This window comes from Crotalus tigris, unplaced genomic scaffold (genome assembly GCF_016545835.1).
Source record: "Crotalus tigris isolate CLP2741 ecotype Arizona unplaced genomic scaffold, ASM1654583v1 scf7180000017550.10884619, whole genome shotgun sequence".
NCBI classification, from domain to species: domain Eukaryota; kingdom Metazoa; phylum Chordata; class Lepidosauria; order Squamata; family Viperidae; genus Crotalus; species Crotalus tigris.
In genome coordinates this window covers 2,976,705-2,992,647 of record NW_024096468.1, presented here as the reverse complement: position 1 = coordinate 2,992,647, position 15,943 = coordinate 2,976,705, and the positions used below count along the sequence as shown (strand labels likewise).

The window sequence follows — 15,943 nt, the reverse complement described above, 5'->3', positions numbered from 1 at the left end:
ACAACTATTGTATAAAAGATCATGCCCAAGATGATTTTCAGTGTATTTTATTTTGAGAAAGTGCCACTATCTGCTTCCACTGTTTTGCATATATATAGTCCTACAGGACTGTCTGCTTACTGGGATCACCACAAACTATGTCATTAGCTTTTCTATCAGGGACTTGCAGAGCAAAACCAGATCTTCTGTAGTCCTAAGAGAATACTGTCTATCAATATTTTCATTCAGCATATTTTTGGACTAGTTAGCTGTTTAGCAGCTACTTTTTCCCATCTCAAGTGATTATGTATTGTATGTGTACATGAAGTTAATTGCTATTGTCATAATCTACAAATGAATCTGGAGTTTCTGTTTGGGGTTTTGGTGTGTATCAAAAACAGCTTTTATTCAGAATTTATGATTTGTTTTAAATATGGTTAAAGCCAGTGTCAGTAACGTATACAAGCAAAATAATTTTGGGGTGCGATCAACTCCTGATCTGTACTCTGTTTTAGTCCTATTACCTTGTACTTCTATATATTATTTAGTGTACTGGAAGGGACAAAAAACAAACAAACCAGGAATGTGGTAGATCATAAAACTTCCACTCACACATCATACTATGGCACAACTATGATCAGTAAGTGAAATACAAATAATGATGTTAAATTGTGGAATGGTGTCTTATATGGAAATAAAGTAAGCATAAAATAAAATGTGATAGATGCACCAAGTAATATATTTCTAAAAGTAATCTCATTTTTTTTTAACTGCAAAAAAATTCTACGAATCACATTTTACACAGCTGCAAACAACTTGAAACCCAAGGATAATTATGTGTATTTCAACTATTCCCGAACAATTGTGTAGTAAATAGACATATGTACTATATGTACACGTACATATGCGTGTGTGTGTTCTTAAAAAAACTTTCAGGGAATATTTTTACAGTGTTTGGGAGATCAAATGAGGACCACAAAATATCACGAACTTCCATCAAAGCCAGAGAGAAAGATGGCCTTAATTTGCACAATATTCCATGTTTTTGCTTTCTCAACACCTAGTAAACGAGGGCCAGCACTTCAGTTTAGCCAATTTCAGTTCCACTGGTCTCTGTAGAGGAAAAATTAAGGTAAAGCTCAGACTAAGGAAGAGAAAGGAAAACACACAAAAACCCCCTCTCAAACGGCCAGAAAGTTGCTAGGATTTGTGTGTGCTTTCCCTTTTTCTCAGTCTAAAAAAGAAAACTAGTGGTTCTTCTGCTTTGACTCTCCTTGCTTCCCCATGGGGACAGTTGCTTTCCCATCACAATGTTATTCTTTAAGAACCAAGCAAGATCTCATTTTACAAAGAATGAGCCAATCCCTTTGATCTTTCCAACAATGTATTTAAATTGCTACATTTTTATTAAAGTATCAAAAGTGTACATTTCTCAATATATCTGTACATTTTGCATATAAAAACACCATTGTACAACAAACATCCCTCCCCCACACAATAGCTTACAAACTTGCTATTATTTTCACCAGTTATGAAACTAGGTCCCGCTCAACAGTCCAGCTCAAGTTTTGCAAACAACTTTGAAAAGAGGCAGAAAAGACACACACTCACAACCCATAGGCAGTTTCTAGTACAGTTCTTCAGCACTGGTTGTATCAGACTTAGAATCTGAAGGCAACAAGGAGCACACATCAATTCACAGCTTTTACATGCACAAGCTACACAACAGATCATGTCCAAATTTGGTTGTCTTAATGTGAAAAAGAAAGAAAACCTTAATACTAGATTCAATGCCAAGTGTAACAGTATGATATTTGGTAAACTTTTCTGTTTCTCTATCAACTCTTCAAGGATAGTGGGGTGGGGAAACAAAGGAAATGGAATAACAATTTGGTTTTTACAGAACAGTTCGATGGTAATGAAGTATTAAGGGGAACCATTAATATACCTGTAATCAGAGTTGCTTTGAACACACCAACCCAATTACTGGCATTTGGGAAATTCTAAATAAAGGCAAGGAGCACAGCAAAACAAACTTTTGTTTCAAGCTATCTTACAGTTCCCACTCCTATTGGGTTTTACAATATCAGGGAAGGAACAAGGCTCTTAGGCAGACTTCGAACAGACACTTGTCTTGAGAGGGGAAAGCTACAGTGCAGAAAATGTTCCCCTTTGTGCCACCAAATATTGCACAAGTCTCCTAACGGAGTGGCAGCACTATTTTTTTAAAGCTTTTTTAGCTCATAGGGGATTTTAGTGCTTTACAACCTTGTAATAACTGAACATAAGCTCTGGCCTACATACAAGAGCTTTACATAATAAATTGGAAAAAATCAGATGGACATTTGTAGCGGCTAACATTTCAGTGTTGGAAAATTGGGGGTACAACTAAGTTTCTCTATGCAAGCCATTGAAATAAACCAAAATTTCACAAGGTGATTAACCATGCCCCTTGCAAAACTCTCCATTCATCTCAATAGGAGTGGCTTAGGAAGAGGAACACCCCAGCAAATTCATGCCTTTTCCAAAAAAAAAAGGAACTGTAATGTGTTCTTTTTAGAAAAAGAAAAAACTTTCACACCCCATAAAAATATGCCATTCTAAATTTTAGATTACTTATTCCAACCTCTGACTATTCAAGGACATTTTAGGAATCAGTTGAGCAGTTTTCAGGAGAAATATTAATAGTCATTTTGCAAATACGAAATAACTCTTCATCTGAGTGCCCAAATGTTAGGATCCATATTGCACAGTATCTGAGAACTCAATTCAAACAGGCCAAGGAAGAGCTCTGGAGAAGCAAATGAAGAAAAACCAAGCCAATCATGTGGTCTGAAGATTTTTTTTTAAAGTTAAGTGCCCTGATTTTGTAATTACTTCTCCGCAATTATTGGCAGCATTGTCAGGAATTTTACAAGATTGTATTAAAGGCAGTGGAATAGACAAAACTGTGATGAAGCCATGCTTTCAGTAGCTATAGTTCATATTGGCCTGGCCATTGCACTTTTGTTGACAGGAGTTAACTGTTAAGAGTAACCAGCCAGCCAGTTACACAGATCACATCCTAAACCCTTTTATCAACAAAATTCCATGTACAGAAACCACATGTTCAGGCACCAATAGGAATTTAACATGCGTATGAAATTTAGGATCAAGTGCAGAAAGAATTGGGTTTTTGTGCAAAATTATGGGCAGATTTTTAGCAGCCCATAACCCACTGGACAAAAACTAAAATTGCTGTTGTGACTGGGTGGTCTAAGTAAAATGTTTATGCTATAAAAAGACAAAACTGTTGCTGAAAATTAGAACATGACATAAAGCTGGTGATGTAGTGGCTTGTCAGTATATAACCAAATGAAAAGGAACATTTTATGGGAAAAAAGCACAATGGCTAGAATGAAGTCATATCATTGTGATCCACATGCACAGCTCTGCACTAACTACCATCCTGACCTGTAGATTCACAGTTGTAGTAGCATTTACCCCATGGTTTGTCACTGTTCAAAAGTGCTAAGCCCTGCCCAACCCCTGTACTTTTATTTTTAACCCTGCATTTCCCAAACAGGCAGGTCAACATTCCAGAATTGTCAATCCAATGATAATTAGGTAGATATTGGCTTTTTTTTTTTAATAAACTTGCAAGCCTGCAGACAGCTTTTAAAAGGCACCTTAGCACCACTCTACAAAAGAGTAGTACCTGCTACTAAATTTCAATTTGGATTTCCTTTTTCAAAAAAAAATATAAATAGCTCTTCATTTTTTAAAAAAATACATCCTCAAGTTGAGGTATACAGTAGCCCATGTCTTGGCAAAGTAAGGATAACAAGGAGTGCTTAGCTGGAGACGGTCATCATGTAGCTTTTGGAAGGGCTGGTGCGCCCCAGCATCATTTGATTTTTGCAGGTGAGCATCCCATAGGAGCTCACAGGTGCCACCGATGCTTCATACAGAACGCAGATGGATCCATCCTCCCCTATTCGGTAGGATACTTCATAAGGGTCTACCCAGAGTGTGAGTTCACTGGGCAAGAGCTGGTAGAGTTGCTGAAGGCTGAGTCCAATCTGGCTAGCTGCTTTGCTGATGATGGGGTCCATTTTATGATTGATACGGATGCAGCGGTAGCCAGACCCTTTGAATGGTTTCTCGGGGAACCAGTGATGTTTGTAATGCTCTGCAAAGGAACAAGAAAAATACCACAAATGGTCAGAGATTACTGGAGTTAATGGCCAAACAAAAGGTAAAATACATTTTACACACAAAGAAATGTTCAGGTAAAATTGGTGGCAAAATGTATTTTTTTAAAAAGTAATGTTTTGGGTCTGAGTTCATCAAACTCTCATTTTCTTCAAGCAGTAACATTAAAGTTCTAGAATTAGAGAATCTTAAGGATGGAAGGATCTTGGAGTTCTTCTGGTACAATCCCTTCACAATGTAGGATGCACTAGGGTATCTCTGATAGATGATCACCCAGGCTCTGACCTCCAGGTCCCTCTTTCTTTTAAAGAATGACAGCACAATGAAGAGTTAAATGGTTGGTTGAGGGGAAAAAAAGTCATTTCCAATAAGAACTGTAAAATATCTAAAATATGGCAATGAATACCCTTTTAAATTCAAATAACAAAAACTCCAAAGCTGGGGGGGGGGGAGTCCAAAAGGTTTAAACTAAATGCAATAGCCATGGCATTCGGTAATTATTGAAATCTTCTTAGCAGACAATGCAGTTAGCATATAGCCAGAGCAATCTCATCTGCACTTCAAGTATACAGTTCTATCCCATAATAAATTTGGTTATAAAGCCTTTCTGAGTATATTTTACACTTAGTAGCCCAATAGTGTAACCAGATGAAGAGAGACCCCCGTTAACTGAAACTTAGCTGCAGTCTTAAGTTGCATGCCTGAAATTCTGCACTTTTCCCCTGACATGGAAGTAAGGCCTGCTGAATGGAATGTTGCTTTTAAGGGAGTTGTGTGGGAACCCTTCAGATATGACTTTTAAGACTTGAATACACAGTCATTCCATTCTCATCCCAGGGCTTCAAATGATTTGTAGAATAGCACTTTTCAACTTCAGAAAATGCCCAGTATGCAAATTCTCTGCAACTGGCCATACCAGGCCCCAGAGAAATCCTTAAGGGTTCGTCTGCATAAGATCTATTTATTCTTATGCTCTACATTTCTCCCTTTTGTTTTGCTGAGCCTTATGTCTCTGCATAGCCGCTTTCCACTATGAAAGCTAGTTTCCTTGTTCTATCTAGTTTGATCTAGTAAAATCTAGTTTCCTTGGTCACCAGAACAAAAGACACTTTTTTCCAGTCTAATTTAGGACACAAATTTTCAATCCCAGGGCTGCAGTGCAGCAATCCCCAATGTGGTGCCTCTAAAAGCACTGGATTATAGCTCTCCTTAGTCTCATACTGTTGGGAAAAGACAGATTGGTAAAGACAGATTATAGTTGCAGGGTGGGGAAATAATTTGTCACTAATCTGGGTCAGACATATGCTTGCTATCCAGGAGTACCTATTACAGGAAAATATATTTTAAAGAATAATTGGAGATTTTAAAAAAAAAAAACAATGCAAAGGAAGGCAAAAATTGAATGCGAAAATAAGTATTTTGTGTGGTAGAAGGAAATTCACAGATTAAACTAAAGATAGGAAGAAAGGAAAGAAGAAAAAGAAAATCAACGATTCAGTGACTATCCCACTTTTTTCTAGGGACAGAAAAGTTAAGTTTGATTCCCCAGACGTGGCCTTCAAAGATCCCTAGGGTACACTTCAAGGAGGCGCCGTCTCTCACCTGTAAGCGCCTCTTCAAGAGCCTCACTGAAAATCTGAAGTTGCTGTTCACTAACGCAGCCGCGGGTGCGGAATAAGCTGGACACAAAGCCTACGGCGGCGGCGATCTCCGGTACCATGTCCGCCCGGCTGTTGTTAACGTAGCTTCCATTCCAGCGCTGGCCTTGGCTCATGTCTGGCTTCGTATAAAGTTAGGTCGGTGCCCCTTAAGGCTCCGCAGTGCTTAGAGAAAGGGGACAAACACGGAAACGACGAAGTAATTGGCCGCTCCGGCAGTTCGTGGCAGACCCGCCTGCGGTAGAAGCGACTGCTTAACGATGAATTTCGCGAAGGCTGCTCTCACGTCCGCCACTCGTCTTCTATTTGACATGCTCCTACTACAAACAGGACTCTTAATAATCTTGGCTATTGCAGCCGTCACTAGATGGCTCGCTTCTGATTGGTTGAGCTTTCCTTGATATGCTAATAGGAGGTGACCTCAGCAGGGTGGAAGTAGTGACGTGAGTACTGGGAAAGTCACGCCTTGAGAACATGGCCAAAGCAGCTGGAGGGGGGAGGGAAGGGGAAAGCGCCTTGTTTGGGGCTATTAATAGGGCTTTGCCTAGCAGGAGAGAAATTGTATCTTGTCACTAGCGCTGTTTAATAGTTTGAAAAATAATTACTGCAGCTACTTATTATCAAAAGACCACAAGGAAATCAGGATTTTGTCAACGGTTCCGTATTCCCAAACTGAAATACGTTAAAGCAGTGGTTCTCAACCTATGGGTTGGGACCCCATTTGGGGTAGATCGACCATTTCATGGGGGTTGCCAAGCAAGGCTGTCCGCCATTTTTTTCCCCTTTTCCGGTGGGTGCCTTACCTCCCTTGGGCTGGGCCAGCTGGTGGCCCAGCCGGTGGTCAGCCTGCTCCATCTCTGCCGCTTGCCAGCTACGTCTCGGCCGGCATAGGAGGCGGTACCACACATGTGTGGCGTTCCTGAGCAGGGAAAGTCCTCGACTTATGACCGGTTGAGTAGTCCTCGACTTACGACTGGTTTAGTCCTCGACTTACAACTGGTTGGGGGTCACAGCATTAAAAAGGTTGAGAACCACTGCGTTAAAGGTATATCATCCATCTATTCACCCATTTTACAAAGACTCATTTCTTTGTAAAATAAAATGGGATGGGCCTCTCAACAGTTTGTGCTAGAATACATCTGTTAATCTTTAAGATAGCAATATAGTCTGCTCTTGTGTTTGTTGTGATAGGTTCAGGCTGCTGTTACTCAAGAAATTAATTCAGATTCATGTGTGGGAATAAGGTTAGGCTGTCCTTTTTTAAAAGAATAAGTTGGCTGGGAAGATGCTTTTAATTTAAGTTGTATTCACGCCTTTCTTTCTTTGGAATATTGCAGCATGAATTAAAACTAGTTGTGGATGACAAATAAGCAATTTTGTATCTGTAAAAGATTGCACCAGTTGAAGCTGAGGTTACAATTAAATGGTATACGCTTAAAATTATACACTGGAAATGTTGCATAGCTCATCAGGTTGAGCACAAAAACAAAACATAATCCAGAATTCAAGTCAAAAAGCATAAATGCCTGATCATAAACGGTTATCTTTATGTTTTTGTTTCACTCAACTTCCCCCACAATTCAAAGTATAAAGTTGCTGCCTGCTCTCATTATATAATAACCCTATAATGGAAGATCCACTGAGAATAATGGCTAGAACATAGAATAATAGGGTTGAAAGGGACCTCGGAGGTCTTGTAGTCCAACCCGTTACTCAAGAAGGAGACCCTGTACTATTCTGGACAAATGGCTGTCCAGTCTGTTCTTGAAAACCTCCAGTGTTGGAGCATTCACAACTTCTGGAAGCAAGTCATTCCGTTGATTAATTGTTCTCCCTGTCTGGAAATTTCTCCTTAGTTCTAGGTTGCTTCTCTCTTTAATAATCTTCCATCCCTTACTTCTTGTCCTGCCCTCAGGTGCTGTTGGAGAATAGATCAAATCGCTCTTCTCGGTGACACCCCTTAAAGTACTGAAAGACTATCATATCATCTCTAGTCCTTCTCTTTGTTAGACTAGACATACTTCCCTCAATTGTTCATCTCCCTTATCTTCTTTGTTGCTCTTCTCGGCATCTTTTTTGTATTGTGGTGAGCAGAACTGGATGCAGTATTCCAAATGTGAACTCATCATCTCAGAAAGTGGTAATATCACTTCCCGTGATCATAACTATCCCTCTGTTGATGCTTGCAATAACCATTAAGTTCCACAGATGAATGATCAGTCTGGACATTAATCTTTTAATTCTTCCTCTAAAAATATTAACTTCAACCAGAAGAATTCCAAATATTACATTCATGGGTTAACATATCCCACTCTGATTAAGTATTAGACATTTGTGTTGTTATTTACACTCTTATACCTGTCCAGTCTTTTTCTAATGTCAAAATTTATTTTTTAAATCTATCCTATATATACAATTAGCATTTTAAATATTTCTCATAGAAAACAACTCTATCAAGGTGCTAAATACTTTCAAATTGTGCTGCTCAAGAACAATTAAATATTATCTCCAACTTTTGTAGTTCAGACTATATTCATTTTTATTAAGAATCTGCTTTTGTTTTTATGAACACCCCTTGTCTATCAAGTCAAACTATAAATAGACATAATAATAACACAGCCATGTATTGTGAAATCCTGAACAGCTTCTTCCAGATTACCAAAGAGGAACAGAATATGGCAGACAATGTCATTCTGTATGTATCTGCTCAGTAATAAGCACCTTGCATTTAAAAATACTAACTCCTAGATACATAAAGTATTTCTGCTTTCTTATTATTGTTTCTTATCTTGATTTCTTCCTGGCCTATTTGCCACTTCATCCTAAAATTTATGAGAATGCAACTGTTTTAGTCTTGAACAGACATCATGGAAACTTTCAGTATTAGAAGTAACTGGATTTAGAACTAAAAGTTTGTATTTTTAGACCTGTGGGTGACAGTTTGACTGCTGGATTTGTACTGGTGCCATGCTAATAAAGAATTGGTATGGGTTTAGTATATTTATTGCAATGGAGCACTTGAAACAAGAGCAAAAGGAGTGAGCAAGATACTATGAACTATCTGGGAATTCCTCTTACCGAGAAACTATGCAGAATGACCAAATATAAGCTACAAAGGATATATAGATATGCATGTCTCTTGAGGCCATTTTTAATCATTTTCTTTTTATTTCTTCCAACCTAATGAACTGTTGGAAATATATTATGTAAAGGGGGGGGGGTGAGACTCTGTTCAGTTGTCTGTCTTTTGGCAGAACAAGTCTCTGAAAAGTGAACAGAAAGGAGCAAAGGTGTCTGTAGGGGAAAATACCAGCAAAAGAAAGACTGAATTTAAAATGGGTCAAATTGAGCCAGGAGTTGTGAAGGGAAAAAAAAATGAAAAAAGCACCATAATACAAGTGTGGCAGTTCATCCGTCATAGAATCTAGCAACCAACTAATATTAACTAACACATTTTCAAGTAATAATTCAGAACAAGTTTTGGTTCAGGGTTTCAAAAGAGTTTTGGGTAATCTATTTCTCTTAAAGCAATTAAAAACACTTTGTGCATACAATAATGGTGACTGCAGTGAGTGAAAAATATCCATACCAGTCACAGATCATCCTCATTAAACAATGGTACAAATGGAAAGGCCTAGTTTTCCTTCCTCTTTTCATCATCTGCATCACTGAATTGAAAGTGTATTCACCCCATTTTTCATTACAGCTAGTTTTGCCTCTGTAGGCTTTGCAACAAACCAAAGCATTAAAGTCATTTAATGGCTTTTTATTTTAAATCATAGCACTTGGGAGAGGAGTTCATGTAAGCAATTACAGTGAAGACATTGACAGTCATCAGTTGAGGCTCCTTTGTTATTTAGGTTACAACTTGGTCCTTGAGATAATAGTATGAGTCACATGCTATTACCGTAGTGTGACTTTAGCCTAAAATGTGGCGACTGCTTGAGCTTCCGTAGCTTGTATTGTAATGCATAGATTCGATTTTTTAGCCTTGTGCCACCAAATTCTAATTCCATCCATGCATTTCTCAATTGCTCTTACATTTTCCTGTATATTTAGTAGCAGCATACTATACTTAAAACACATTCCCACCTCAACATTTTGTTTTATAAACCTCTTTTCTCAATATGCTATAAAAACCTTTTGCAGAACATTTTCATTTGATACAATATTACCCTATTCTCCTGGTTTTTTTTGTTTCTTTTTTCCTCGTTTTTTTATTTTACATACTACAAATGTATTTTTGCAAAAGCTGTAGTGTGGGTCAAATTTTAGGCTGACATAAAGGCTCCCCCCATATTGCCAACAGAGCATTTCATATTACATTTAGGAATAAAATAGAATAACAGCTGGAAGGGACCTTGTAGGTCATCTAGTCCAATCCCCCCCCATCCATCAGGAGACCTGACACCATTTTTGACAGTTGGCAGTCCAGCCTCTTCTTGAAAGTTTCCAGTGATGAAGCTCCCACATCTTCTGAAGGCAATCTCTTCCACTGGTTGACTGTTTTGAAGTTTTAAGATAAATATAGAAAAGAGTCATAAACCAACATGAAAGCAATACAAGAATATACATCTCATTGACCAATTAACATTACAAGAAGTCTAATGGTAGATAATTGCTTATTTTTTGTTTTTATAAGTTTTATCTGTGAAAATATGCCTTGTTTTCGAAAGGGGAAATTCTATGGCAAGATATACTAACCTATATATAGTAATCTGGGAGTAAATTCCAATTAATTCAAAGGCACTTTTCTTTGATAGGCCCACATAAGGTGATAGATTTGCACAATGATGCTATTTACTGAAATGACTGAGGAATTCTGATATAAAGAAGAAAATTTTTTAATTATTTAATTATTTTTAAAAAGAACTTGCTTGTAGCTAGAAATTCTTGGACTGAACTGTGGTTTAAAAATCTCTTTCCTTTCCCCCCCCCCATCAACCATTACCCACTTTTCTTCCTTCCTTAATATTTTTAAAATATCAATTTACATCAACAAATCAAACTGACTCTGAACTGGTCCTGTTGGAGGGGGGAGGGGAGGAGAGTCACTGCAACTGAGTTCATGCTTGCAATTGTGTATATGTTTACCAGCCAGACCAGGTTTAAGGCTGGCTTAACTGGAATCACTTATGACCATCAGAAATATTAACTGATCTTCAAAACTGAGGTCAGAACACAATGACAATGAATCAGGACATAAGCTGCACAAAATAGAAGTCGAACAATGGTAAAAATATATTAGAGATTTTCTCACTGCCTGCATATTCAGGCTTCATTGCCTAAAAACATTAAAAAACAGATCAAATGCTTACCAGTTGTGGGTTTTTTTGTGTGTGTGTGTGTCTGTGCATATACCTATGTGTGTTGGTCACTGTATTATCAGAATAGACAATTCACAAAATTTACAGAACAGGTCTAGACATGTTTAATCTGTTTCTACATAAGCATATATAGATCATAGTCCCATATATAGGATCACAGCTTGGCTGGGGGAAAGCAATACCCTTCAACAAGCTGAACAAGCTCATCAAGATGGATTGTTAGATTCCACATATGTCTAATAAATGTTCTTGAGGTTAAATAGAGTTTGGTGCTACAGTTTAATAATTCTGATTTGTATTTTGCCATTTTTTTATCATACTGTAGGTCATCCTATGGCAGACATGTTAAACACAAGGCCCAGGGACCGGATGTGGCCCGCGAAGTGGTTTCATGTGGCTCGCGAAGCCATCCTGGAAACAGTGAGGGAACGGCCCCCGCTGCCTTGGCCCTGGCCCAGGCCGGCCGGGAGCCAATGTACAATTTTATGGTGGCCATCTATGCTGAAACACATTCAGTCTTTGCTCCACAAGGCCATCTGGAAACAGTGAGGAACCAGCTCCTGCTGCATCGGCCCTGCTTTCTGGGTACATGCTGGGGAGGTGTCACCCTTTATGAGAAATGAAGAAATGCACTATTGCCTGGAAGTGGCCAGCAAATGGCCTTTGCTTACTTCACATATCCGGCTTGATGGGCTCCAGGGGAGGGGTTTCAGCAGGCAGTGGGGGATTCTTCTCACAGCGCCGAGAGGCTGAGCCTGGTAGTGCGAAACTGATGAGAAGTGCAATGCTGCCTAGACCCCAGCCTGGCCAGTTTCAGGAGGTAGCAAGGTACAAAGCTGGTGAGCTTCGCACCTCCCGGCTCAACCTCTTGGCGCTGTGAGGAGAGCCCCCCCCCACTGCCTGCCGAAACCGGGCAGGCTGGGGGCTAGGCGGCATTGTGCAGGTAACGTTGAGGAAAGGGAGGGTCTGAGGGAAGTCCTGCTTAGTTCTGCCCTGCTGCCCTTTCACCATCCCCTTACCCCCTCCTCCTGGCCTATCCTGGGGGTCTCCCATCCTATTGCTAAGGAAGCTTTGGATACAAAGCTGGTCTCCTCCCATGGAGAGAGAATAGGCCTCCCTCTGACCTTGCCCTCGTACCCATCATGAGCAACCTGGGTAAGGAGAGCAAGCATAGCAGCAGCAGCCTTGAGGAGGTAAGTGCAGCTGGGCGCCCCCTTGGGGAAGTGGGGCTGGGCTTAGTGCCATGGGTGCTCGAGGGCCAGGCTGGGCATTTTACCTCTGCTGCCCAGGGCTCCCGGCAGTCCGCACCACCATCCAGCCCCCCCCCGCATGGCCTGGGAGGAACAGTGAGGCTCCTCCAGTGGACCATGCTTTGGCGCTTGCCCCGGTCCCTCTCCCTTCTGCCAAAGACCCTCAGATCTGTCCCCCACAGGCACCCTTGGCGTGAACAACATAGAGCTTGCCACGCCCACCTAGTAGGCCACACCCACTCCATCCATGCCCACCCAGTAGGCCACACCCACCCTGGCCACACACCCCCAAGGGCAACCGCAATGCTGATGCGGCCCTTAATGAAATTGAGTTTGATACCCCTGTCCTATGGACTTTGAATAAGCAGAATAAGAAGAGTATTACTGATGATTTTAAACTTTGGTGTTGGAGAAGACTTCTGGGAATATCATGGATAGCCAAGAAAACAAAACAACAAATCATTAAATAAATCAACTCAGAGTTCTCACTTGAGGCACAAATGACCAGTCTCAAATTATTCTACTTTGAACAAATTATGCAAAGGCTTATCCCTCTAGAAAAGCTTTCATGCTGGAAAGGTGACAGGAAAGAGAAGAGAGTGATTAGCAAATGCTGAATTCTTTATTCTCTGGACTGTTAAAATTTATTATACTCAAAAGATTATCCTAAGGATGACTATTAAGGCCTGGATTCAAGTTTGTAAGAACACAAGCAGAGCTTCAGATCAACAACTTCCCAAGTGCAACATCCTGTTTTCCATGATGTAAACCACATGTAAATCATGTAAATCACCATTGAAAGACATGAAAGACCACGTTAAAGGTCAGATTACTATGGAGAAATTTTACCTATGTGGTTGCTAAGACTTGATACTGACTTGATCGTACATATAGTAGTCAATCAGCTGATCATAACAATTATAATGCATTTGTTATTATTTTGTTTTAAAAAAACAAGCAGCCCAATAAAGAGAAATTAAACTGATGAAACCTGTCCCTTAATATTTTTATCTCCATCCTAAGGTGGGTAAAGAATCATGTCCTTTATTTCCTTGTGTCAGGCTTCAAACAGAGGTGCAAATGAAGAATCTATGAAATAAGAGAAAGGGAAAAATAAAATCCCGGTTAGAGCTTTCAAAAAGAACTGGTAGAAGACTAGAAAAGGGACAGCTGGCTTTTGGCACATGTTGTTGTTGTTCATGTTCATGTTTTAAAACAGAATTTGTTTTGATCTTTGCAACCAGGAAAAGTCTGTTCATTGTATTCTAACAAAAATGAGGCCAAAAAAGTAGATGACAGGCTTGTCCTAGATTACTGCTTCAGCAATAATAAGAGCTTGTCAACAATTCAGGCCTTCATAATATATGACTTCTGCTTTTTCAACCTGTATACTGATTCTGCTTTAAAGACATTTGGTGATACTAGTTTTAGAGCAATTGTCATTCAAATTATGAATTGGTGACATGAGAGAAGAGCAGATGTTCCTGTCTTTAAAATGGGAAAATAGGAGGATGAGAGAAACTATAGAAAGGTTGGCTGACACTAATAACTAGGAAGGTTTTAGAGCAGATCATAAAGAGCTCAGTCTCTGTGCACTTTGTAATATAACGATTACCAGATGTCAAAATGGATTTGTCAAGAACAAATCTTGAAAAACTACCCTGTGATACAAAATATTTAGTTAAACATGGGCTGGATAGCATGACAATTAAGTGAATATATATCTGGCTTAAGAATAGTATACTCAAACGTGTAAATTAAACAAAATCAAGTGGAATATCTAATATCTTAGTAGAAATAACAGGAAGGTTGGCAAACTTTTTTTTTTTGAAAAGGATCACATCCTTCCTTCTTCAATGCATCAAGGATGTTTTTTAAATTTAGAATTCTAAGCTAAAATGAATCCAGACATCATGCTTTATAGAATATTCCAGTGCTATCATTTTAATATAGGTAAATACAGCTTTAAAATCTTGCTTAGCAAAGCATGACATGGTCTTTTCAAGACAGAGTTAATAGTTTCTCTCAAATCTTCCCAACTAGAGAAAGCAAGAACAAAGCCGGAACCATCTTCAGGGCTCAACAATGCAGTTGCTTTGACTTAGGCACTGGGCAATGTAAATTTTTGACAATGCCCTGAAGTGATGCTCCAAGGCTTAATGGGAAGTATGAAATAGTGCTTCATAATTGCAGCCTGAAGGAAATATGCTTGACACTACAAGTAGTCCTTGACTTACAACCATTCATTTATCGACTGAAGCTACGACACTGAAAAAATAATGACTTATGACTGGTCATACTTACAATTATCACAGCATCCCCCCCCCATAGTCACATGATCAAAATTTGGCCATTTGATAACTAGCATGTATTTATGAAGGTTGCAGAGTTCTGGAGTCATGTGTTTGCCATTTGCAACCTTCCCAAATTGCTTCCAACAAAGTCTTGGGGGGAAGCTGGATTTGTTAATGATCAAGTGATTCGCTTAACTGCAGTTATTTGCTCAATGATTCTGGCAAAAAAGGTCATACAATCAGACTCACTTAACAACTGCCTTGTTTAGCAATGGAAATGTTGGTGCCAATTTTGGTTATAAGTTGCAGACTATCTGTATGCAAAGAGACTCTTCAGACTTAGCTTTCTCCTACATTAACCATCTATTTCTCCCCAAGATTATAAACCGTTTTTGACAGTGCATATCAATAAACTAATAGCAAAGGATTTTTAAACAATTGGTAAATATATCCTATCAAATATCCAGTTATAATATATAATTATATATTAAATTTCTTAAATATAATAAGAAATTGTATGTATGTATGTATGTCAGTCTTCTCTCTTTTAGGGCATTCCTCATATCCAGAGACTGCAAAATACAATACCTAGTTGCCTTGGTGAGATGAGCAGCTATATAATTTTGATTAATAAATAAAATACCAACCATATTGACTGGGTATTCAGATACCTAGATAGATATTTCAACTGAGTAAAAAAACAGAAAAAATAAACAAAAAAGAGAAAGGAACATAGTATATACATATAAATACATGCATAACATTATAACACCAAACTCATCTATATATAATGCTGTATGTTACACCCTGTTACCAAATATGGGAGAGAGAAATCTATTCCAGTTCTCCCTTAATTCTTTGCTAGCAATCCAAATTTTAGAAATATATATGTGTGTGTGTGTGTGTGTGTGTGTGTGTGTGTGTGTGTAGGTCTTTGGTTATTCAGGTTTTCTCCCACGTAAAATTGGAAGTGTCTTGGCGACGTTTCAACGAAGTCCCATTCGTCATCTTCAGGCTAGTGTTTTCAGCTTCGTGCTTCAAGGAGCACGAAGTTTCATGTTTCGTGTTCAATTTCATGTTCAGTTTCATGTTCAGCTTCGTGTTTTCAGCACGAAGCTGAAAACACCAGCCTGAAGATGACGAATGGGACTTCATCGAAACGTCGCCAAGACACTTCCAATTTTATGTGGGAGAAAACCCGAATAACCAAAGACCTACATACAAACACCCGCGAAAACCTC

General features: G+C 39.1%; 1 protein-coding gene and 1 long non-coding RNA gene across 3 annotated transcripts in view; both read right to left on the bottom strand.

The window, feature by feature from the left end:
* Positions 1-1,345: 1,345 nt before the first annotated feature.
* BTG2 (BTG anti-proliferation factor 2) lies at positions 1,346-6,150 on the bottom strand. The gene is made up of 2 exons (XM_039340355.1): positions 5,776-6,150; positions 1,346-4,150 (listed from the first exon to the last, which is right to left on the bottom strand). The coding sequence occupies exons 1-2, from the start codon at positions 5,945-5,947 to the stop codon at positions 3,813-3,815; spliced, it is 510 nt and encodes a 169-aa protein (XP_039196289.1). The 5' UTR covers positions 5,948-6,150; the 3' UTR covers positions 1,346-3,812.
* A 3,432-nt stretch (positions 6,151-9,582) lies between these two features.
* The window catches only part of LOC120306689, an 88,584-nt gene continuing 82,223 nt past the window's right edge, over positions 9,583-15,943 (bottom strand). For both annotated transcript variants that reach the window (XR_005556374.1, XR_005556373.1), the window contains one exon: positions 9,583-10,334. This is a non-coding gene — a long non-coding RNA (uncharacterized LOC120306689). The remainder of the gene's footprint in view (positions 10,335-15,943) is intronic.

Coding starts and splice junctions, on each gene's coding strand:
- BTG2 (XM_039340355.1), bottom strand. CDS start 5,947: ATGAGCCAAGGCCAGCGCTGGAATGGAAGCTACGTTAACAACAGCCGG. Junction 4,151..5,775: donor TCTTGAAGAGGCGCTTACAG/GTGAGAGACGGC, acceptor GTTCCTTTGCAG/AGCATTACAAACATCACTGG.